At 43.2% G+C, this 23,840-nt stretch overlaps 1 protein-coding gene across 1 annotated transcript; it reads left to right on the top strand.

Annotated features, from left to right (window-relative positions):
* The first annotated feature begins 4,762 nt into the window (after positions 1–4,762).
* LOC145404895 (centrosomal protein of 41 kDa-like) lies at positions 4,763–23,517 on the top strand. The gene is made up of 5 exons (XM_080276396.1): positions 4,763–4,828; positions 8,268–8,439; positions 9,581–9,772; positions 11,678–11,884; positions 22,990–23,517. The coding sequence occupies exons 3-5, from the start codon at positions 9,584–9,586 to the stop codon at positions 23,515–23,517; spliced, it is 924 nt and encodes a 307-aa protein (XP_080132522.1). The 5' UTR covers positions 4,763–4,828; positions 8,268–8,439; positions 9,581–9,583.
* Positions 23,518–23,840: the final 323 nt, after the last annotated feature.

Genomic DNA, 23,840 nt, shown 5'->3' with positions numbered 1-23,840 from the left:
GGGGAACTGGCAAATACTATAGAATGGCACCAGCAGAATATATTGTACTAAACTAATGCACCATCATATGCAACGGTATATGCCGACAAGGTTTGCTATGTTTCAGTCTCCACTAAGAAGACATTTACACTCGAAAATAAACTAGAAAAATAATGACTACACACACACACACACACACACACACACACACACACACACACACACTTAGAAACAAGAGTTGAAGAAAAAGGCATTAGAAAGGAAGTGGAAGAAAAAATTAAAAAAACAAAACAAAATTGGTCAAAGATTCAGCAGATGTCAACAAATCTATAGTAATCACTGGTAAAGATGAAGAAGAAATAAAGAACAAAATTTTGAGAGACAAAAAAGGGGATGGCAAATATCTATCTATCTATCTATTGCCAGACGCCTCAATCCCGTTTGGGGTGGCCACAAACAAATCGCCTCCAAGTCGCCCTGTCCCCCGCCATTTCACTGCCCTGCTCCCAACTCACACACCCCTCTCTCATATACCTCTCCACCCCATCCCTTCATCTCATCCTCGGCCTCCCCCTCCCTCTTCCCCCCTCCACCTCACTCACATACACTCTCTTTGTCAGTCTTTCACCCTCCATCCTCTCCACATGGCCAAATATAATGTGCATATTAAAGGAGATATCAGAGGAAATCTGTGATAAAGACCTAGAGGAACACAAAAGGCTAGGGAAATATGAGAGATATAAGTCATGGCCCCTGAAAGTAACCTTCCAGAGTGTGAACAATGTGGAGAAAATACTACAAAAAGATACAAAAATGCAAACAAATTCATGGAAAAAGAGGAATTTAAAAAAGTACGGACAAAAAGATGCCTAACTCAAGAGGAATTGGGAATACAAAAGGAGAAGAGGGAGGAGGCAAAAACAAAGAACAAGAAAAGATCAGAGGAAGAATCAATTTTTTTACAAAGTAATAGGATTGCAGGTACAAAAGTGGTACATAACCAACAGGGGAAAAAAAAAAAAAAAAATAGTAGACTCAAGTCATGGCAAGTATGTAACCAAGATGATTAAGTTGATGCACTCGAATGTAGATGGAATGGTGTCTAAATTATCAGAGATAGAAGACTATACCAAAGAAAAGGAACCACATATTATTTGCCTAACTGAAACAAAATTAACCCCAATGATATCAAACACTATCCTACACTTAAGGGATTATGTGGAGAAGAGACAGAAATTTAAGTAAAGCAGGAGGAATTAATCTTTACAAAGAAAACTCTACAAGTCAAAGAAATAAAAACAGATATACCCTCACAAGCAGAACTGATTGCATTGGAGATTAACACATCTGAAGGAAAATTAACTGTGGCGAATTTATACATGCCACCTAAAACAAACACTTGGGAAAGAGGTGAATATGAAGACCTGGCAGAAAGTACAATTCAGAGTTTAAGAACATTACTACATAGAATGGAAGAGCAGTCTGAAAGAATTATATTAACTGGAGATTTCAATACAAATATAAATTGGAATACTCTACATGTAAGAAGCCATGAAAGCTGTTGCGATCAAAAACTCCTGGATCTTGTGCAGGACATTTTCATAACACAGCATGTAAAGGAAAACATCAGAAAAAGAGGACCTGATGATCCATCAGTACCAGATCTTATATTTACTAGGAAAGAAAATGATACTGACAATATAATGTATCACCCTCCATTCAGCAAAACTGACCATGCAATATTAAATTGCAACTTCAGGACTGCATATGACATAGTTACCAGTAATGAGAGTTACAAAAAGAGTCTAAACTACAAAAAGGGCAACTATCATGACCTGATGTACTTTTTGGAAATAAACTGAGAAAAGGAACTTAGAGGACAAAATTTAAATATTGTATACAGAAAATTCTGTGATTTTATGAAACATGAGTCCAAAATTACATCCCTCAGCACAAAGAAACAGAAATGAAAATAAAGAAATGGTTTAATACAGAATGTAAAAAATCTGAAGAAAAAAAGAGACTTGCTGTGGAACAGATACAGAAGACACAATAGCGAGAGGGCATATAACAACTATAAACAGGCAAGAAATGATTCACTCACATCCCATCCCTCAACTCTACAAAACCTCCTCCCATCCCTCAACCTCCACCCCTCCCCCTCCCTTACTCTCTCTTCCCTACCCTCCATCCCATTCCTCTCTAACATGTCCCTTCCCTCTTCTTTCCCCATCACCTTCCCACTTCACCTCCACTCCCCCACCCCCTAGCTAAGCTAAACTAGATATAGCCTACATCCAATTGTCTCTGGCTGGAGTCGGGGTGGTCGAGAATGACTAGGGATTTTTATGCCAAGAGAGAGAGAGAGAGAGAGAGAGAGAGAGAGAGAGAGAGAGAGAGAGAGAGAGAGACAGACAGACAGACAGACAGACAGAGAGTAGAAAATACAGACAGAGGAAGACAGTTCCAGAGTTCACCAGCTGCAAAAATGAAGGACTGTGAAAAATGGTTAACTCTTGCACTACAGAGCTGGACAGAAAAGGGATGAAGGTTTACTACTAGATGGATGCTACATGCCTGCCGTAGTGGTGGAGAGATGCAAGCAGACAATTCAGACGAGCGGTGACCACTGAAGTTGCGACAGAAAAGAGATAGGGATGCAACAGTGAGGCAAAGAGACAGAGGTTGAAGAGTGTCAGCAAGAGGAGGAGAGTTAATGAGATGAAAAGAATTGGCTCCACTTTGTCGAAAATAGCTGTATGTGGGGAGCCTCTTCACATATGAAAGTTATTCCCTGTATAAAGTCAACAACTGTGCAGGGGTTGAGAAAACATGGAGTCAGCTTAGTACACACAATCTCTTGGAAGCAGAATTTACGAGAGGTCACATGACGTTTCCAAGATATTCCTGCAGAAGACTTTGATGGGCTGAATGATGTAAGAAATGCATTCCTGATGCATTAAAAACATGATTACAGTTACCCCAGTCTGATATATGAGCCAAGTCACACATTAGGCGTGCCATAACCTCATCCACTGTTTACTGAAGTAATTGCTGAATGGATGCTGTGAAAAGCCAATGGAATGGTGAGGTGTGTCATCAGCTTATGAGTGGACAGGAGTTGAGGTACAGCTTAGGTCACTGATGAACAGAAGAAAGAAAGTTGGTGACAGGACAAAGCCCTGAGGAACACCACTAGGAGAAGAATGGTTGCTGTCTACAACAGCAGCCATAAAAACAACCAGAAATGAAGCTAGAGATGAAAGCACAGATTGAAGAATTGAAACCATTGGAGGGCAGTTTGGAAATTAAAGATTTATGCCAGACTCGATCAAAAGCCTTTGTGATGTCAAGTGCAATGGTAAAGCTTTTGCCAAAGTCCCATAGGAGGATGACCAGGAGTCTGAAAGGAAGTGAGATTGCCAGTGAAGCATACCTGGCATACTGATGACTGGAAAGAAGGTTATGATAGGAATGGTGCTTTAATTTTTTTCTTTGCTAAGAATAAGAAAATGGACCTTGTTGGAAGGCCACAAGTCAAGAGTATGAGCATTGGAAATAAGTTACTTGAAAAGAGCATGTGGAGTTACATGGAGAGACAAACTGACAGGATGGTGCTTTTTAATTTACCGTTATCTATTTTTCTTTTTTTTTAAGAACACATCAGTGGATCTTGCCAGAAGGACACAAGTCAAGAGTGAGAGCTGGGGAAATGGGTTATTTGAGAAGTGCACGTGGAGTTACGAAGAAAGACAGACTGACAAGTGAGGAAGTGAAGGAGCATTGTGGTGTGGATGTGGCTGTGATAGAAAGTGTTAAGAGAAATACATTAAAGTGGTTTGGCCATATGGAGAAGATGGAGAAATAGACTAACAAGGAGAGTGTATGTGAGTGAGGTGGAGGAGGCGAGGGGGGGAAGGCCGAGGATGAGATGGAGGGATAGAGTGGAGAGGTATACAAGAGAGGGGGGTGTGGGCTGGAGGGAGGACAATGAAATGGCAGGGGACAGGGCGACACAAGAGGCGATCTGTTTGTGGCCACCCCTCATGGGATTAAAGCACCTGGCAATAGACAGATGGATGGAATAGATTAAAAAAAACTTAGAAATACAGGGTGTAAGGTTAAAGCAATCATGTGATGGTTGGGTATGCTGTGATGTTGGGTTGGCCTTGGTATCTTGTGGGGTTGAGGCTCCCCTTCCTACCCAGCTCCCCCTTCATCCCCCCAGCCTCTTCTTCCCTGCCCCCACCCTGCCAGCCTACCCCCTCCTTCCAGCTCCCTTCCAGGTATCCCCTCCCAGCCCCCCCCACACAGTCAGCCTACCCCCTCTTTTCCACACCTGCTACATTTACCATACTTTCTGTGTAATTTAAATACCTCGATAAATACATAGCTGAATAATGTTCCTCTGAAGCTTTGACTTTGTCCAACTTCTCCACTGCAAGTGCAGGGAGCAGATGCAGGTGTAAGCTATGTAAACTTAAATGTCACACAATAAAGGTAAAGTTAAATGTCAGAGACGCCGTAAGTACAATCTTCAAATCATAGAGTGTTTGTTTTTTTCGTATAATAATATACGTAGTTACCTGGAGACAAATAAAAGATTATCAATTTCTTTTCAACAAATTATAGAATAATATGCGATAATTTCACAGAGTAGCAGCAGTGGGATGGACTGGATGAATTGTTATGATCACACCAATATCAAGATTGTATCATCGCGTGCCCCTGTTGTTAATGTGTCTGGATTATTTTGGAGCTTCTGTTGGAATTTTGTTTAGTCGCCGGGTTTTCAGTGGTGCAGGTTGGCCAGGGGTGAGAGTGAGAAGCTCATCTTTAGCTACAGCAGGTAAATATGGAGAATAATGTAACCGCGTACGGTATAAAATCAACAATGTACTCGCAGTGAGTGATTAACCCTTTGCCAGCCGATGGCATCGATCGTTGCAACAGGCTCAACCTACCAACGATATCGAGCGATATAGCGTCACCGTAAACACAGTGATGAATTCCAAAGAATGTATCATTTGGCATCTTGCATGGGTATCCGGGTATATGCTCCCAGTACATGACCTGTGACAGTGGCATGACGGTTTTTCTCAATTTGCTTAAAGTTACATATATACTCGGTGCCAGTTGACTTGCGTTCGTTGGTAGTTTACTTATTTACCTGCCCTAGTTGCCAAACAGGCAATATTTGGAATACATTACGCCTTCAAAACAAGTACCGCAGAATATGTGGGCCAGTCTGGTGGAATGGGTCGTAGGCTTCAGTCACCACCTTATTCAGCTGTGAGGGTACAGTGTTCAGTTTGATACTCATCTTAAAGATGAATATTTTAAAATACTTGATAGCTGCTCTAGTGATGGGAAACTGCATAAGCCCCAACTTAACACTACTATACCTGTATCATCCTACCCCTGAAACATAGATTAATTCTCTTATTTACCACTGTTGTATCTTTAAAGCACTTTGATTCTTACATGTAAGCAATCTTAATAATTTTATCATTTTAAACCACTGAAGATGCCATCAAGGAAATATCAAAACGTCTGATAATTAAATCCTTAAGCAACGTTGGGTCTGGTTAGCACTTGGATGGGTGACCGCCTGGGAACACCAGATGCTGTTGGCATCCCTACGTGTCAAGTGGGGTTGGTGGAGGATTAGTGCCCCTCCCTGTAAAACAATTAACTCTAAGCCCTTGGCCACCCCGTTTGGGATACATGGCGTCTGGCAATGAATGGATGAATGATGAATGTCTGTCACGACATTGCAATTAGCCTACTCCTCCTGATGGAAGATATTTTCTTTTTCCTCCGCTCTAGTGGCCAGCACCAGGGGCCATAATTCAAAGGTAGCTAAACCTTGTGCAACAGTAGATTGTAGACAGTGATTTTTCAGTATCAGGTGCATTAACCATTGGAATTCCTTGCCCACTGTAGTTGTTAGCAGCAGCTCAGTTTCCATAGTTATTCAAAAGACTTCATAAATCCGAGATACCGGTAGCTAAACCTCATGCAGCAGTATAATGTAGATGCAGATTTTTCAGTATCAGGTGCACTGACCACTGGAATTCCTTGCTCACCACAGTTGTTAGCATCAACTTAGTCGATATCTTCAAAAGACCTTTGCACTCATCTTTGGGAGATGACTTGTTCAGATACCTGGTATGTAGGCTAGACTCTCTGCAATATTAGTTATACCCAGTCATATACCCAGCTGCTTATGGGACACAACTCAGCCCCTCCAAACCATAACATAATCAAATTGGCATTGAGTGTAACGACAGGGTTGGTGTGCCAGCAGATGTGGGCTGCCCTGCGTATCTTGTGCTTTTCCTATAGAGTCACTGCTTAGTTATTGGGATAGTCAACAAGGTGAGTAAACCTGGTGAGGTGAGGGATAGGTTAAGTTAGGTTATGATAAATAAGGTTGGGTTACATCATCATTTGGACCTCCTTTCCTACCCTGGGGCAGGGTGAGGAGTACCAGTGTCCAGACAGCCCAAATTTGCCCAATCCAATGGGCCACGCTTCCATTCATTCATCATTCAAGCCCCCGGAATCCTGGCTCTATCAAATACTGTATGCCAGAACATTCACCATGTTCTGTAGCCTCAGATAAACGTATCCGACAGAGTCAATCCAGATGCTGTCACATTATAACGGGGTGCCAAATCCCCAATCATGCACTTCTCCTCACAATATTCATCGAGCTAGCTCAATCTCTTGTCAGTTTCCTTGCCTCACTGACTTCCAAACCTCTCTTCCTCACACACTCATCCACCATATCTCTCCACCTTCCCCTTGGCCTACCTTGCCTCCTTCCTCCTTCGGATTTGCTTAGATAGGCCTATACTTTTTCCACCTCTTGATTGTTATCCATTCTCTCCATATGACCATACCATCTCATTACACTTTCTTCAATTCTGGTGTCTACAGACTTCCTCACTCTACATCTTTCACAAAGCACATTATTTTGTATCCTATCCACTCTCTGTATTCCATATACATTCCTCAGCAGTCCAATCTCCACTGCTCTCACTCTTGACTTTTCATATTCATGCCACACCATAGTCTCACATCCATATGTTAAAGTTGGCACTAACACTCCTTCATGTATGCCTCGTGCAGCTGCAATACTCAAGCCTCTGTTTCTTATCAAGGCCTTCATTGCACCAGCTACGGTACTTTCTTTCCGTGCATCATTGTACTCCCCACTTTTGCACATTTTCCTCTCTTTTCAATCACTGTACCCAGGTCTTTGAACCCTCTCAACAATTCCAGTCTCTCTCCATTCACTGTAATATCACACTGGGAGTCACCTTCTCTCTCAATAACCATCACTTTTTTTTGTAACATTTACTCTCAAGGCATAAGCCGCACAATGCTCACAGACATCAGCAAAACTCTTGCACTAGTCTGCCATGTTCTTGTTTGGTACTGTATTTGCAAGTAGCACTGCATCATCAGCATACAACAAATTTGAGGTACTCCATCCATCACCAGTCATTACCAACGCCATTCCCTTCTCCATTACTTGGTTTGGTTACATCATGAAAATTTAGTTTAGATTGGCATACACAGGCTCTGAAAAGGGCATATATATATACAGTTTATGTATAGTATATGTATATACAGTATATGTACATGTACTGTCATGTATATATATACCCGGTATATATATACACTCACGTGTTCCCTACGTGTCAGCAAGTGGGTTGGTGGAAGGTGAGTGCCTCTCCCTGCAAAACAAATAACTCAAAGTCAAATGGTCATCCCAGCATCTGGCAATAGATAGATAGACAGATATACATATATACATATGTACATACATTAGTAATCACTCACGTATCCAAACCTGTATCATACGAACCATGACAATTTCTGAACCTCCATACTGAAAAGTTAACAAAATTAATAAATAATAACCAATACTGTACATGAAAGAAAGAAATGTTAATTTTGTGTGAATGGCGAAACTAGTGTGGTAGCCGGTAGGTGGCATAGCAAATTGAAGCAATAACAAACACCCATGCCACATCGCTGTCCCTATTGCCTAAGGCTCGGAAAATCAGGGAAGCTTTTGAGACCATCACTGATTACTGTGAGCACCCTAATGCTATACCACCCTTCCAAAAGGACTTATGCTCTCTCTGAGAACTTCGTAACCTGTTCATCAGAAATCAGAGCAAATGGGTGTTCAAGCAAACAACAATCAACACCTTCTTCAAGCTAACCATTCCTTTAACATTGCCTTCACCATCTCCTACACTATCATGCAGCCAGCCAACAATCAACACCTTGTTCAAGCTGACCACTCCTGTAACATTGCCTTCACCATCGCCTACACCATTATGCAGCCAGCCATCCACCTCAACAGCATCTCATCCAACCATGATACCCATGAATGACAACGACAGTGAGGATGAGATTGAGGAGGCAGGCCTGTAACTGGTGAGTATTGTAATGCACCTAGGCTGTACTGTACAGACAGTTGTATGCCTAAAATACTATAGTTGTCATTACCCAAATTTTTTTGCATTATCCAACCCTCCCTTGGACCAATTAGTTCACATATGCACGCGATTACTGTATAGCTACCGTAAACTCTCAGTTATCCATCATTGCAATATCTGGTTTAAAGCAGTATCCAGTGTTGCTGGCCTGGCTATAGAAATGCAATATCTGGCGCCTAAATGGGAAGTAACCAGCGGTTCTGTGCAATATCCGGCATCGAGGTGTATGAACCAGTTTGTAAATGATAGCCAGCTGGTGCTTTATTGCTGTATTTTATCATTATTGTATTTTATGCTTAATTTTCATTTTTTACCCATGGGAAAGTTTTTAGTGTAGAAAGTTGAGACGGATAATAATGCTGTATCCGCACTAATTAATAATGCAGTATCCGCCTTTGTGCAGAATGTTGAGCCAATGGGAGATACTATGCAATATCCAGCATAGGGCTTGGCCGAATTACACTGGATGGTGTATATATATAAAACCTGTACCGGTATAGGCTAAGACTGTAAATCCAACTGGGGTGTTCTAATTGCTAGACCAGAGTTCTCTGACCTTTATTAGCTTGTGCACCTCCCAAACCTAATGGCTCTATATCCATTCCATGTCTATTTTGTGACTTGCATCACATTCTGAAGTTTATCTCTTGTTACACCTCAGCAGTATTTGGAAGATAAAACGGTTTTTGCTCAACCAGGATCCTCATATAATTTTTTTTTTTTCTTAATTTATTAAGGCAATGCAGTTGGGTTGATACAGAGTAGGACAGATTGGGAGTTTAAAAAAGAAATTCTCCATTAGTGACTATGACCAGTGAAATACCTGTATGCGGATGGTTATTCCGTTGAGGTGGAGTCGGCATTCTGTGAGTTGGAGTAATGAGTAAATGACTGTATATATGCCTTATTTCACTGGCTGTTCTGTTGATTAGGCGTCCCTCTGTTGTTTTTGCCCATTCATTGCATTCTGGGACCTGAATCATCCCATCCTTAGGAGGGGAGAAAGAGGTCAGGGTAATGATGATGAATGGTTTATAGAATACTTTTGGCCCAGCTTGGATCCTTTTATAATTCTGCAGGAGATGCAGCCAAATCGGTATGGAGGACGGGGTGGAAACTCGCTAAAGAAGTTCTCCATCAGCGACCGAGACATCCTAAACAAACGCATCAAGACAAACCCACGCTATGAATGTATCACATCAAGGACCAACTCAGGATTTAACACCCAGAGGAGGCATGAATTGGAGGTCGAGATACGCAGATATTATAGGGTGAGATGAAGACACCATATGCACAGGATGGTCCATGTATTGTACTGTACAGTATTACAAATCCCAATTCTTTTGTATTGTGAAGAAGATCTGTCATCATTACCAGTTTTTACCCTGCATCATTTTCTACCTCCATTAACCCTTTCCATGATTTAAATTGTTTCTTTTTTATACATCCACTGATTTCATAGCTGACTGGCAATGAACAGCCACGAAGTTTGCACCCCTCACATCAGCGTACTGAGCCATCTTCCCAGTACACAAGAACTGGGATGCCTAATGTGTGGACCCCCCTGCATGTCAGGTATATATGTGTTCCAAAATATCATGACTTTTCCCATATACAGTAACTGGTACTGTAAATTGTGGAAAATTGGTCAGTCAGCTTTACAAGTATGGTAGCTGTATATTTAAAAAAAAAAAAAAAAAAAAATGATGGGATTGACTTCCAGACAGTATGTATTCAGTTCATGATACATTGGTCTTGCAAAACTAAATTAAGATTTGAATGCTTGTGTATAGCTATTTGTTGTAAAAAATATATTTATTATATCAGATAATGTTACTGCAAATCATTGTATGGCACCCTCATGCAAGGGGAACAGCATGCACATTCCATTATCGGCCCTCTAAAGTCTTGCATTGTTTTATGCACAGTATTCAGATTATATATTATTTTTTTTTTTAGCTACTGTACCAATGTATATATATATATATATATATATATATATATATATATATATATATATATATATACAGTATATCAATCACTATCAATCATTCAATCCTACACTGCCCTATGAGAAGCGTAGGAGCCTGGGGCTAGGCAGTTGGTCTCTACATTTCAGATGAGAGTGACCAGCCTTACTTATCCCTGAGTGGTATTACATGAGCAATCAACCCCAACCACCCCTTGGATATAAACCTTCACCGGCTCAATCCGACTGGAACGCAATAATTACCCACTAAACCACCAGGCGCCAAAATTTGGTTATATGGTTACCACCCAGCGTGGTAAATGGTTTCCTGGTGTACAGGAAACCATTTGGCTTGTCACTCAGTGTAGAGTCACCCACAGGCAGAAGGAAAAGGAAAGAATGAAGGAAAGAAAGACAGAGGAGGGAGTGTAAAGTTACCCATAGGTAGATGGACAAGGCAAGAAAGACAGAAGAGGATATATATATATTTTAATTTACTTTGGAATTAACCCCTGAATTTGGGTAATAGCATTTTTTGTTTCCTCTTTCTGCCACCAAACATATGGTATTTATTAAGTTAGGAAAGGCCTTTTATACTGAAGGGGTTATTAAGGTTATATATAACTCCATAACACAAGCATAAGGTTATATATAACTCCATAACACAAGCATTTTGAAAAGTCCTTTTTAAGATGAATAGTATTCAAGATATCAGAAGTTTGAAACATTCTCCATTAGCTGTAGTGCCAAAACTCGGAGGAGACATGAGCTGGAAACTGAGATACATTATGGTGCAGAGTGAGGGCAGACTGATGAGATATATGTATTAGTCCATGTTAGGTCCACTGCAGGACCGAATCTTCTTCCTAGAAGAGTGATAGCCAGAATGAGCCCTTCCCCATGCTGGTAAATATGAATGAGGAAAGGGTGTCAGTAGGAAGTGTAATGCTTACATGGATATACCTGGTATGAAAGTTGAATTGTTGCAATGACTGTGTTTATGTGTGTATGTGTGTTAGTACTATACAGAATATACCATTGTTAGGACCATCCATTTCAGTTTCTTTCTGTTAATTTTTTTCTTCGCTTCAACTTCACTATCCCCCCCTCCCCCTCCATGTGTATCACACACATTCCCCACAGTTTTCCATTATCCATTTTCTCCTCCTGACCTAAAATTATAACTAGTTAAGTATTTTTTCCACAGGTTAGAAATGATGAGGTGTTTCGACGCATTTCTCTTGCTGATCTAGTCCAGTTGATGGTGGCACATGCAGAGGATATGATGGCGGCTAGTGGTGGTGGTGGAGAGGAGGAGGAGGAGAGAGAGGGAGGGAGGGAGGAGGAGAGAGAACTGCCACTAAAATATAGAGATGAATTGAGGAAGGTGGTGCACGGTGTGGAGACTCTGGAGGTAAGGCATGGCGGTTGTTGTTGTGGTTCAAGGGTCATCTGAATGTGAACACCAGTCCTGTATGAGACAGCCCTAGCATGTATTCAGTATGAATGGTGGGTGTTAATGCTGAAGCGGTGATGTGTAGGTGTGTTGGAGGACTACTGGGCCTTTGGATAGGCCCTGAAGCCCATGGACAGAGTTAGACACATTAAAATATATACCGGTATATACTCTTCACCCTGCCCTAGGGTGGGAAAGGAGGTCCAGATGATGATTATATACGTACAGTGTATATATATACAGTAAGCCCCCGCGTTTGGCGATCCAATTAGTCTGGCGAAACTACCGCCAAATGAGAATTTCGCCAGACACGAGTTCTTTTTACCATATAAATTGCCTATAAAGTGCCTCAATCAGTCTTTGGTCATTGCCAAAGTCCCCCTTTTGACCCCTAAAACACTATCTTTCGAGCTGAAAAAAAATCTTTTGCCTTCACATATTAATACACATGTAGAAAACAGACCAATAAGCAATAAATAAAGCTAATAAGACATGATATAAAGGTTGTAACTAACCGTAAATAGAGTGAAGATAGGCTTGCTTGGCTGGGGACGTCGGAGTGGCAGTGGGGGCAGCTTAGTTGCTACCACCACTTTCCTCATCACTCTCCCCCTCCTCCCCCAAAACCCCCTTAGCAACCATTTGTCTCTCTTGATCATCCACTTCATCGAAGGCAGAAAAGTCAGCATCCAGCTTAAAGAGGGCAGCGAAGCTTGGCTGGGGAGGTTGGGGTGGCTGGGGAGGTTGGGATGGCTGGGGAGGTTGCGGCTGTTCTTGTGGCTGCTTTTGGGGCTGTTCTTGTGGCACATCGAGTGGGGGGGGGGGGTTATCAATGATTTCACAATTATCATCGTCTACGGGAATGGTGCCAATGACGTCTTGGATATTGCGTTGTCTGTCCAGATTCTCTAAGAAAAACTTTGTTATTTTTGCCTGCTTTGACATTTTCAATTTTTCTTGATATTGCTCTTGGAACACTTCAATCAGCTGGCCCAGAAAAACTTTGGTTTTGTTCTCTAAATCATCATCACCACGTACCAATGCACAGAGCTCCTCCCTCATTGTGTCACAAATGCCCAACGCTCGGGATAAGATACGTGTGGTGATTTGTGGTGGCTGGCTAGGAGGAGTTTCAGTTGTTTCCTGTTCCATTTCTTCGTCAGCTTCCATCATTTCCACAAGTGTTTGCTCCTTTTTTCCTGACCCCTTTTCTACCATCTCATACACACCTTCCCTGTCCACTGTCTCCATACCTGGTACCTGCTGAACAGCCTGCATAGTCGTGCGTAATAAATCTTCACTGCGTTGCCTCTCTTCTCTCTCCAGCTTTAGATGTGGCAGAAGCGAATTCCAGGCGTGTTCGATTGTGTTCTTCGTTATCTCCCTCCACAAAGTGCACATTAGGTCTACAGCCTGCTTAATTTGGAATTGGTTCCAAAACTGTTTGAGGCTAACAATGGTTCCTGGTGGGACGTCTCGTAACTCTACCACGTCTGCAGCACGGGATATGCTGGGCTGGGGGGAGGGAGGAGAGGGGCCAGGGAGGGTGGCAACGGTGGCAGCCATGGCGGCAGTATTACCAGATTCGTCACCTGACTCCTCGCTGCTGCTAACCTCATCTTGTATGTTTTGAAGTTCTGTCCGTTTATCAGTCATTTCCCTCATCTTCTTATGCAGATGCCCATAAAATATGAGCTTTACGTTTGCAATTAACTCCTGGTCGAGCGGCTGAAGCTTCGAAGTTGTAATTGGGGGGAAGAAAAACAACCTGGACTGCGGGGTGCCTGTCAACTAGATACTGGGCATGTCCGGGGGCATTATCAAGGAACAGAACAACCTTAAAGGCAATTCCCTTTTTCTCACAATAGGCCTTGGCATCCGGAACAAAGTGGTTGTCGAACCACTCAACAGACAAAGCTTGTGTCATATAGCCACTGCTGTTATGAAGCCAATAGCAGTTGGGTAGGTTTTTCATATTGCAGTTTCTGAAAGAATGGGGTTTGGCATGCTTATATATAACCAGAGGTTTCATTTTGCAGTCCCCAGACGCATTGCAAGTAAACAGCACACTGAATTTGTCCTTGGCTAATTTTTTACCAGGCGCCTGTTTAATTTCCTTTGGGATAAAAGTCGACGAAGCCGTACGCCGCCAATAGATGCCAGTCTCGTCGCAGTTAAACAGCTGATGCAGTGAATAGTTGCCATCCATGACGATTTTTTTAGCTACTGGTATGTATGCTTCAGCTGCTGCTGCATCAGCTGAAGAAATCTCACCTTGGTATTTTGCATGCTTTAAAGCACACCTTTTTTTGAACCTCTGCAGCCACCCCTTCGATGCAGTGAATGGAGGGGGGTTTTTAGCACCTTTTCTTTTACACACACCAGCGTAATATTCCCGCGCAGTTTCCCTGATCTGGATCCCGTCCACACTCACTCCTTCCCTCAGTCTTCGACTTAACCACTGAAAAACATAGTGTTCTGTTATCACCAGCATATGATTATGCAAAGTTTGTTCTCTCATAGCCCTATGCGGACCATGCTGGCCCTGCCCAGCTGAACCCGGTGTACAGGTAAAATATTTCCGAGCACTTTCACATTGTTTTTTAATATCCTCTTTAGCCTTTCGTAATCTCCTCACTGTTGACTCTGGCACATGTAACGCTCTCACTATGTCACAGTTCCTGCTTCCTTCGTCTATCATCTTGATAATTTTCTCCTTTTCATTCACACCGTACGATTTGTGATGCTTTCCTCGCCTGTACTCACGCTTTTCAACCCGTTTCCCTCGCCCACCTTCGTCCTTGCCGCCACCACCATTGTCCTTACTCCCCCCCCCCCCCCCCCCCGTACCACCTGTTGCGCTGGTAGAGGCCATGTTGGCGGGAAATTGCCAGAATTCGTTCCCAGGAGCACAGAATAGACGCTAGCACAACCGCTCGCACTGCGTTCTGGTTGGTCTGACGTCACCGGGCAGCCGTGTGGTTCAATGTGCGGCTGCCAGGGGACCGCCAAGTTTGAATTCAAATCGCCAAGCGCACATTCGGTGGTCCGTGGCCACCCTACCACCAAAAGTGAGTTTCGCCAAGTTTAAATTCGCCAAACGCGGGGGCTTACTGTACACATATATATATATATAGCGTTTCGTTTCGTTTTTAAAGGCTCCAACATGCTTGCATGTGTAATGGGCAGCAGAGGTCGTTGTGTACTAGGAATTCGCGTACTGTGAATACATAAACTTATGGGAAAAATTACATATGGGCGGCACCCCCCTTCATGGGCAGCCCTTGAGATGCCTTTCAGACTTAAGTACTGTACTAGACAGGGAAACTATCTAAGACATATTACCTAAGATAAAGTCAACCTACAAGATTATGGCTTTACTAGGTAAATTATTGGTGGTAGGTGGTGGTGACCATCATCCACTCACTTGATGTAATGCTGCCTACTTCTTCCTTAGGCTTTATCATTCTCTTTTTGTGCCTGCCCTCCTCTCCTCCTATATTTCCCATCTTTCCTGTCACTTCTTATCGCTCTTCTTTCCTTTACAAGTGGCTTTACATTGAGTGACAAGCCAAATGGTTTCCTGTAAGCCAAGAAACCATTTACAATGCTGGGTGGTAGCCATATAAACAACCCATACGTGCTCCCTACGTGTCAGCAAGTGGGTTGGTGGAAGGTTAGTGCCCCTCCCCGTAAAACCAATAACTCAAAGTCAAATGGCCACCCCTTATGGGATTATGGCATCTGGCAATAAATACAGATAGATAGATAGACCTTTACCTGTTATCGCTTCTTGGGGGGGCAATGTCGTGTACTTGGGGTAACCCTGGATTTGGGCCACGCATCGCTGCCCGTCTCGCTTACAAGGAGTTCAATTCGTGCACTAATAAAAAATACACTAAAATAAAAAAAAAATAGGTCTTCGCATACAAGGGGGATCGTGTACTTGGAACCCGCGTACTGTAGGGATGTACTATATATATATATATATATATATATATACACACAGTATATATAGGCCTATATGCATATAAAACAAAATTTATGATATCTAGGGCTGGTGGAGGTACTGTCACAGACAAGGGAGAGTGGACATGTGCAGTTTGCCACAAGGGCGTGGGAAGTAATTCCATCTTGTGCGGTGTTTGTGATAAATGGGTGCACAAGAGATGTAGTGGTATGAGAGATAGAACGCGAGATGATGCTGATTTTATGTGTACGGCGTGTCGGGGAGAGCAGGTGGAGATTGTCAGGCATGAAAGGATTGAACTTGCTGGTGAATCTCTCGAGTGTGTGGAAGAGTTTTATTTGGGAGACATGTTGTGTGCTGGAGGTGGGGCTGGAGCTAGCTCTGTGGCTAGGGTGAGAAGTGGTTGGAAGAAGTTCAGGGACCTCTTGCCTCTCCTGACATTGAGAGGACTCTCCCTACGTGCTAAGGGGTCTTTGTATGCAGCATGTTTTAGGAGTGTAATGCCATATGGTAGTGAGACCTGGGCAGTAAAGGAGTAGGATATTCGCAGGCACAGACGTACAGAAATGACAATAATTAGGTGGATGTGTAGTGCATCCCAGTGTGCAAGGTCTGGGGGGACTGGGTTTACGATGGAAGAGTTGAGAGGTAGGATGGGACTAGAGTGTATTGGTGTTGTGATGAGGAGGGGTAAATTGAGATGGTATGTGGAGAGGATGGGGGATGATAATTGGGTGAGGAAGGTGAGAAGTGTTAATATTGGGGGTGGGGTTATGAGGGGTAGACCGAGGAAGACATGGGACGAGGTCATTAATTGTGACCTCAGGGTTAAGTGACTGAACAGGGAGGCTGCAACAGATCATCCAGCATCGAGAGCTGCCATTAGGTGACCAAGGCCGACGCATGCAAGCATGTTGGAGCCTTTAAATATGAAACGAAACGATATATATACCTACACAAGGTACTACCCAAAAGTTCCAGTAATTTGAACAGAGGGAACCAACAGTTTGCAGTTTTGCCTTTTGCCACTGGGAGGAGTCAGCAGCACCCCGAGTGTCAATGTGGACCCGGTCATGTCTGTGAGCGGGCATATTGTTGAGCTACGCTCACTATTGTAATGTGGTGTGTAGGTGATTTGGCAGTTTTGCAATGGCGGACCAATGGTGCAGCAATGTCAAGTCAACGTTGATTGTTTTCTTCAATATCCAAGGGATTAATCACAAGGAATTCATCCCATCCGGTCAGTCTGTCAGAAGATAGTTTTATTGTGAAGTTTTGCAGCATCTGAGGGAGAACATCCGCCACAAACGTCCAGAACAGTGGAAGAACAAGGACTGGGTCCTGCATCATGACAATGCCCCAGCCCACACATGAATTGTTGTCCAGCAGTTCCTGGCTTCCACTAACATGGTAGTCATTCCCCACCCACCCTGTTCACCTGACCTTGACCCCTGCAACTTTTTCCTGTTTCTCAAGCTGAAATTACAACTGAAAGGGTGTCGATTTGACTCGATTGAGGAGATCCAGACAGAATCGCAGGAGGTACTTAAGACCATCACGCCTGAAGCCTTCTAGGGATGCATGGATTCGTGGAAAAAATGCTGGAACCATTGTACATATGCCCAAGGGGACTACTCTGAAGGTGACAGTGAGAACCAGGAGGTAAGGTAACTTATTTTCCTACAATATTCAAATTACTGGAACTTTTGGGTAGCACCTCATATATATATCATCATCATCATCATCATCAGCCGTTTGAGTATTCACTGCAGGACCGGCCTATTTTGACCGAATTTGGGGCGATACAGTCACTGTATCTCTACCAAGTGGCTTAGGCTGTCTGGTAGAGATTGTATGTACAGTACTGTATATATGTATACTGTATATAGGTGGTAACCATATAACTAAATTATGGCCCCTGGTGGTTAAGCAGGTAATTAAGGCACTCCAATCGGATTGAGCCAGTGCAGGTTTATATCCAAGGAGTGGTTGGGGTAATGCCACTCAGGGATGAGTGAGGCTGGTCACTCTCATCGTAAATGTCAGGACCAACTTGCTTAGCCCCGGGCTCGTACACTTCTCACGGGGCAACATAGGATTGGGTGATGGATGGATGGAATATTACATTACTGTATTGTTATTATTAAAGTTATTACTGTTAATGAATGGCAGGAGACAGGGCAACTTGGAGGCAATTTGTCTATGGCCATCTTTTACAGGATTAAGGCTATAGATACAGTAGACAGATAAATAGATTGTTACTACTGGAACCTTGTGATGAGGGGAAAATAATTGTTTGAGTGAGAGAATCAAGCGAGAACACCAAATTTAGTTACAGTTTAGACCCCTGACGTATGTACCCGAGCGAAAGATTTATTGGTGAAATGCTGAAGCATGGGGGAGAGATAGTAGTAGAATGGATGTGAAAGATGTGCAGATTGGCCTGGGAGGAAGGTAGAGTCCCGGAGGATTGGAAGTCAGGTATAATTATTCCCTTGTACAAAGGAAAAGGGGAACAAGAAGTGTGTGGTAATCATAGGGGCATTTGTCTTCTTAGTATAATAGGAAAAGTGTATGGTAGGATACTTATAGACAGTTAGAGAAAGAACAGAGAAATTAGTTGGAGAAGAACAGGGAGGCTTTAGGAAGGGAAGAGGTTGTGTAGATCAGATATTCATTCTTAGATCTTTAGTGGAAAAGTTTCTAGAGAAGGGAAAGAAGTTGTATGCGGCTTTCATGGATTTGGAGAAAGCATATGACAGGGTGGATAGACAAGGATTGTGGAAAGTGTTAAGAATATATGGAGTAGATGGGAAGTTGTTGAATGCTGTGAAGAGTATGTACGATGGTGCGAAGGCTGCAGTGCGTGTGGATGGTGAACTAAGTGAATTTTTCTCTTTGAAAGTTGGTTTGAAACAGGGATGTGTCATGTCTCCATGGTTGTTCAATCTGTACATGGATGGGGTAATAAAAGAGGTACAAGGTAGGGTAGTGGATGTTGGAGTGGCCCTGGTGAGAGAGGATAGTGTTTGGAAACTCCCTGTACTGTTGTTTGCAGATGATACTGTGTTGTTGAGTGAAGACGAAGGGGAGCTGCAATGCTTGGTGGATGAGTTTGAGAGAGTGTGTAAGAAACGGAACCTAAAGGTGAATGTAGGGAAGAGTAAAGTGATGGTCTTTGAGAGAGGTGAAGTTAGTGAATGTACAGCGAGGTTGGATGGTGAGGAATTGGAAAATGTGAGTACGTTTAAGTATTTGGGTAGTGTGATGAGTAAGGATGGAGGTTTGGAGGGTGAAGTGCTTGAAAGGGTACAGCAGGGAAGAAAGGTTGCTGGTTCCTTGAAAGTAGTGATAAGAAACAGGGAAGTGAGCATGGAAGTGAAAAAGTTACTACATGACAGTATTGTGATACCAACTCTAACGTACGGAAGTGAAGCTTGGACATTGTTGGAAGGACACAAGTCAAGAGTGAGAGCAGTGGAAATGAGTTATTTAAGAGGAGCCTGTGGAGTCACGTGGAGAGACAGGCTGACGAATGAGGATATAAAGGAACGTTGTGGTGTGGATGTGGATGTGATAGGAAGCATTATGAGGAATACACTGAGGTGGTTTGGCCATGTGGAGAGGATGGAGGGTTAAAGACTGACGAAGAGAGTGTATATGAGTGAGGTGGAGGGGGAAAGAGGGAGGGGGAGGCCGAGGATGAGATGAAGGGATGGGGTGGAGAGGTATATGAGAGAGGGGGGTGTGAGTTGGGAGCAGGGCAGTGAAATGGCGGGGGACAGGGTGACTTGGAGGCGATTTGTTTGTGGCCACCCCAAACGGGATTGAGGCGTCTGGCAATAGATAGATAGATAGAAGAAATGGGGGCATGGGTCGGGAGGAAAACTCTGTAGTACAGTAGTGACCTTTTTGGCTATCTCAGCCAATTTTGAGGTTACAAGAAAGATGGACACCAAGTTGGAAAACTGCATAAAAATCCTCAATTATTTCATTTCATAGACAACCCATAATTCCCAATAGTTTTTCCGTGAATCGAGGAAACAATCTTTTATAAGGCAGATTAACGTAACAGCCAGCTGCACAAGAAGTAACAGTTTAAGATTGCATGAGTAGTGTAGCAGTATTTACCAACGATTGCTGAGAGCAACCAGGTTTTTGCCTTTTCAAAACAAATACAGTAAAACCTCGACATAATGGACTTCAGTAGACTGGAATTCTCTTTTATCGGACTTGAGGAACTACCGGACTAAATTCCCATATATCGGAAAAAGTCCGATAAAGCCAGAAGCAGTCCTGACTGCCTGACCCCTTCAGCTATGTTCACCGTGATCAGGTGAATAAAGGACATGTTTATCAGTGTATAATATAGTATTATTATATATATTATACCATTTGCTTAATATAGTGAAGTTATAACACAGTACAGTACTGCAATGGCAGTCAAAACAGTTTAAAAACCATTCATGGTATCCGGACTAACGTCTTATATATTGGAAAAAGTCCGGATTAGCAGGGGGAAGTCCGGATGTCGCTTTTATCGGAAATTCGCATTTTTCGGAATGGTTTCGGCCCCAATTATTCCGTTATAATGAGGTCTTACTGTAATACCTTCCATTTGGTCTTGGAAATTTTTGACTGAATCCGAGTCAAACTAATATAATACCCTGATCGACAAAAAAAACTATGAACTTCTGGTTTGTGACTCAAACCAGAGTGCACCGAGAGATTTGGTCAAAGTAATTTTTGTGAGTGAGCCAAAGGCAAAGTCATTATTAACCTGCTAGGTCCCAAGCCCTAGACCTAAAATTAATACAAGAGAAGTATTGGTTTTAGGAAGTGTGAGGGAGTACTTTTAGGGTAATCTAATAAGTTCTTTTTAGTATTTTCAGGTCAGGAACTCAGAGGAAGATGAAGAGCCACGTGAAATAATATTCAGCACTGCCCAACTAGCTCACTCACCCACCCGAACACAGTCCACACTTTCAGTGTGGACGCCTATTACATCTTTATAAATATTTTTGTTGTATTGGTGGTAGGTGGGGGCACTCACCATCCACTCAATTGATGTAGTGCTGCTTTGGGTGTCTGCCCTTTCCTCTTATCCTTTCATCCTCTTCTGTCTTTCATTCATTCCTCTTCCTCCTGCCTATGGGTGACTTTACATTCCCGCTTTTGCCTTTCTTTCCTTCATTCTTTCCTCTCCCTTCTGCCATTGGGTGACTCAGCACTGAGTGATAAGCCAAATGGTTTCCTGTACACCAGGAAACCATTTACTACACTGAGTGGTAACCATATAACCAAATTATGGCACCTGGTGGTTTAGTGGGTAATTAGGGCGCTCCAGTCGCATTGAGCGTGTGTAGGTTTATATCCAAGCTGTGGTTGGGGTTTATTGCTCACATAATGCCACTTGGAGATGAGTGAGGCTGGTCCCTCTCATCTTAAATGTCAGGACCAACTTGCCTAGCCCCAGGTTCCTACGTGTCTCATGGGGCAGTATAGGATTGGATGAGGGATGGATGGATGGATTAGTATTATTATAGTATTTTTCTTTATCCTGATTATCATCATCATCATCTTCATCTTCATCATCATCTGTATTGTCTGTATTGCTCATACTGTCATCATTGTTATTCATCCATCCATCCATCATTCAGTCCTACTTTGCCCCATGAGGAGCGTAGGAGCCCAGGGCTAGGCAGTTGGTCCTGACATTTAAGATGAGAGTGACCAACCTCACTCATCCCTGAGTGGCATTACGTGAGCAATAAACCCCAACCACCCCTTGGATATAAACCTTCACCGGCTCAATCCGATTGGAGCACAGTAATTACCCACTAAACTACCAGGCGCCAAAATTTGGTTATATGGTTACCACCCAGCATAGTAAATGGTTTCCTGGTGTACAGGAAACCATTTGGCTTGTCACTCAGTGTAGAGTCACCCATAGGCAGAAGGAAGAGGAAAGAATGAAGGAATGAAAGACAGAAGAGGGAGTGTAAAGTCACCCGTAGGCAGAAGGACGAGGAAAGAATGAAGGAAAGATAGAAGAAGATGGAAAAAAAGGAACATGGAGGAGAGGACAGGGCAGACACCCGAGAGCAGCACTACTTTGAGTGAGTGGATGGTGAGCGCCCCCACCTACCACAAATCATTGTTATTATGATATAAAAAGAAGTTACTTAAAATGAAGTGGCATTCCAGAAGAAGAAGATGGAGGAGGTGGTGGTGGCGGTGGTGGTCCTAAAATATCAAGAGAAATTGAGGAAGGTGGTGCATGGTATGGGGAATCTTGAAATGAGACTTAAGAAGGGGAAATAGTGTAACTGGACTGCTGTCTGAAGTTGCCCTTCTCTTTCAGTCTACAGGACTGTCTTGCTTTCAGGAGATTGGGGGGGAAGTTGAGGATGTTTGTATAAGGAGGTATTTCCAGTGCCCAATTATATCACTGTGACCACATGGAGGTACCCCTGTCTAGCTCTGATGATATTGAGGATGATGATAATTTTAACTACAATAAAATCTTGACAAGTAGAAACATATGGTATTGTGACCTTCCTGACCTTTCAAGGCACTTTTCCTTCATTTGCTTCGGTCCACAGTCAAACATTAAAATATCTGCATGTTTTTTTTAATACATCTTCATGTGGAGAGGATGGAGGGTGAAAGACTGACAAAGAGTGTATGTGAGTGAGGTGGAGGGGGGAAGAGGGAGGGGGAGGCCGAGGATTAGATGGAGGGAGGGGGTGGAGAGGTATATGAGAGAGGGGGGTGTGAGTTGGGAGCAGGGCAGTGAAATGGCGGGGGACAGGGCGACTTGGAGGCGATTTGTTTGTGGCCACCCCAAACGGGATTGAGGCGTCTGGCAATAGATAGATAGATAGACAGTAACTACTACTGCTACCTGGTTTTAATAAAAATTATACCTGTATATATTAACCAAGTTGTAGCAGTAGTTATTGTGAAGATGCATCTGGGGGGGGGGGAAAGATGGTTGACAGTGTGAGATGGAGTCAGGATTTGAGAGTCTTAATTGGTATGTGAATGAGTGGATGTTGGGCATATGTTAGTGACAGTGTTTGTGTTTCAGGTTGGTGGTAGTTGCAGCACACGACCATATACCCTTGTAGATGTCCGTGTAGCATCTGAGTACTATGAGGCCCACTTGGCCACGTCTGTGTCCCACCCATCTGCCCGCCTGGCCAGGGCCATTGGTTGGGAGTGCCCAGCCCTCCTGTCAGCCAAGAACCGGCCAGATGCCATCATTGTTCTGTATGATAACTGTGAGGAAAGTGCTGGGGAATGTGCTGCAACGCTACAGCACCGAGGCTACAACAATGTCTTCATGCTCAGTGGGGGGTTCAACCTGGCCAGGGATAAATTCAACACACCTCTTATTACAGCCAACCCAGCAGCCAACTTACATCCCACAGATGCAGCAACTTTGGCTGTTCAGTTGGCTGGCACTGTTCTTCCACCACTCAGCATGGCTGATGCAGCAGAATGGTGGTCTGTAGCAAATTCTGGTGGTGAAAGCAGTTCTACCAACACACAGCAACTGCCAACCGCAGAACGACACACCGCCAGGACAGAAACTAAGGTTCAGCCGTGGAGGTAGAGTAATAATTACTGACCTCACTTAACCCCTCACCCACTACCACACTCAACAGTAACAACAAAAGAAGCAGCCACTCCCATTCAACAATGGTCAGATTGTTTTACCTAACATAACTTTACACCTGAAATTCAGTGAACTATACTTAATGAGGTATGAGTCTCTTCTGTAGTTTGCCTGTGTTCATGTGCCAGAATTTGGTCACTCCCACAATTTCATTGTTGTTTTGATTGCATGAAACTCACTGAGCCTTAGTTGTGAAGTAGGAATAAGTTTCCATGGTTACCATATTCAGTTTGTTTTCACGTGACAGTATTGGGTCATTC

This window comes from Coenobita brevimanus, chromosome 65 (genome assembly GCF_032717465.1).
Source record: "Coenobita brevimanus isolate Jiangsu-jjx chromosome 65, ASM3271746v2, whole genome shotgun sequence".
Lineage (NCBI taxonomy): Eukaryota > Metazoa > Arthropoda > Malacostraca > Decapoda > Coenobitidae > Coenobita > Coenobita brevimanus.
This window is presented reverse-complemented; position numbering and strand designations above follow the sequence as displayed.

Coding starts and splice junctions, on each gene's coding strand:
- LOC145404895 (XM_080276396.1), top strand. CDS start 9,584: ATGCAGCCAAATCGGTATGGAGGACGGGGTGGAAACTCGCTAAAGAAG. Junction 9,773..11,677: donor AGATACGCAGATATTATAGG/GTGAGATGAAGA, acceptor TTTTTTCCACAG/GTTAGAAATGATGAGGTGTT. Junction 11,885..22,989: donor ACGGTGTGGAGACTCTGGAG/GTAAGGCATGGC, acceptor TTTGTGTTTCAG/GTTGGTGGTAGTTGCAGCAC.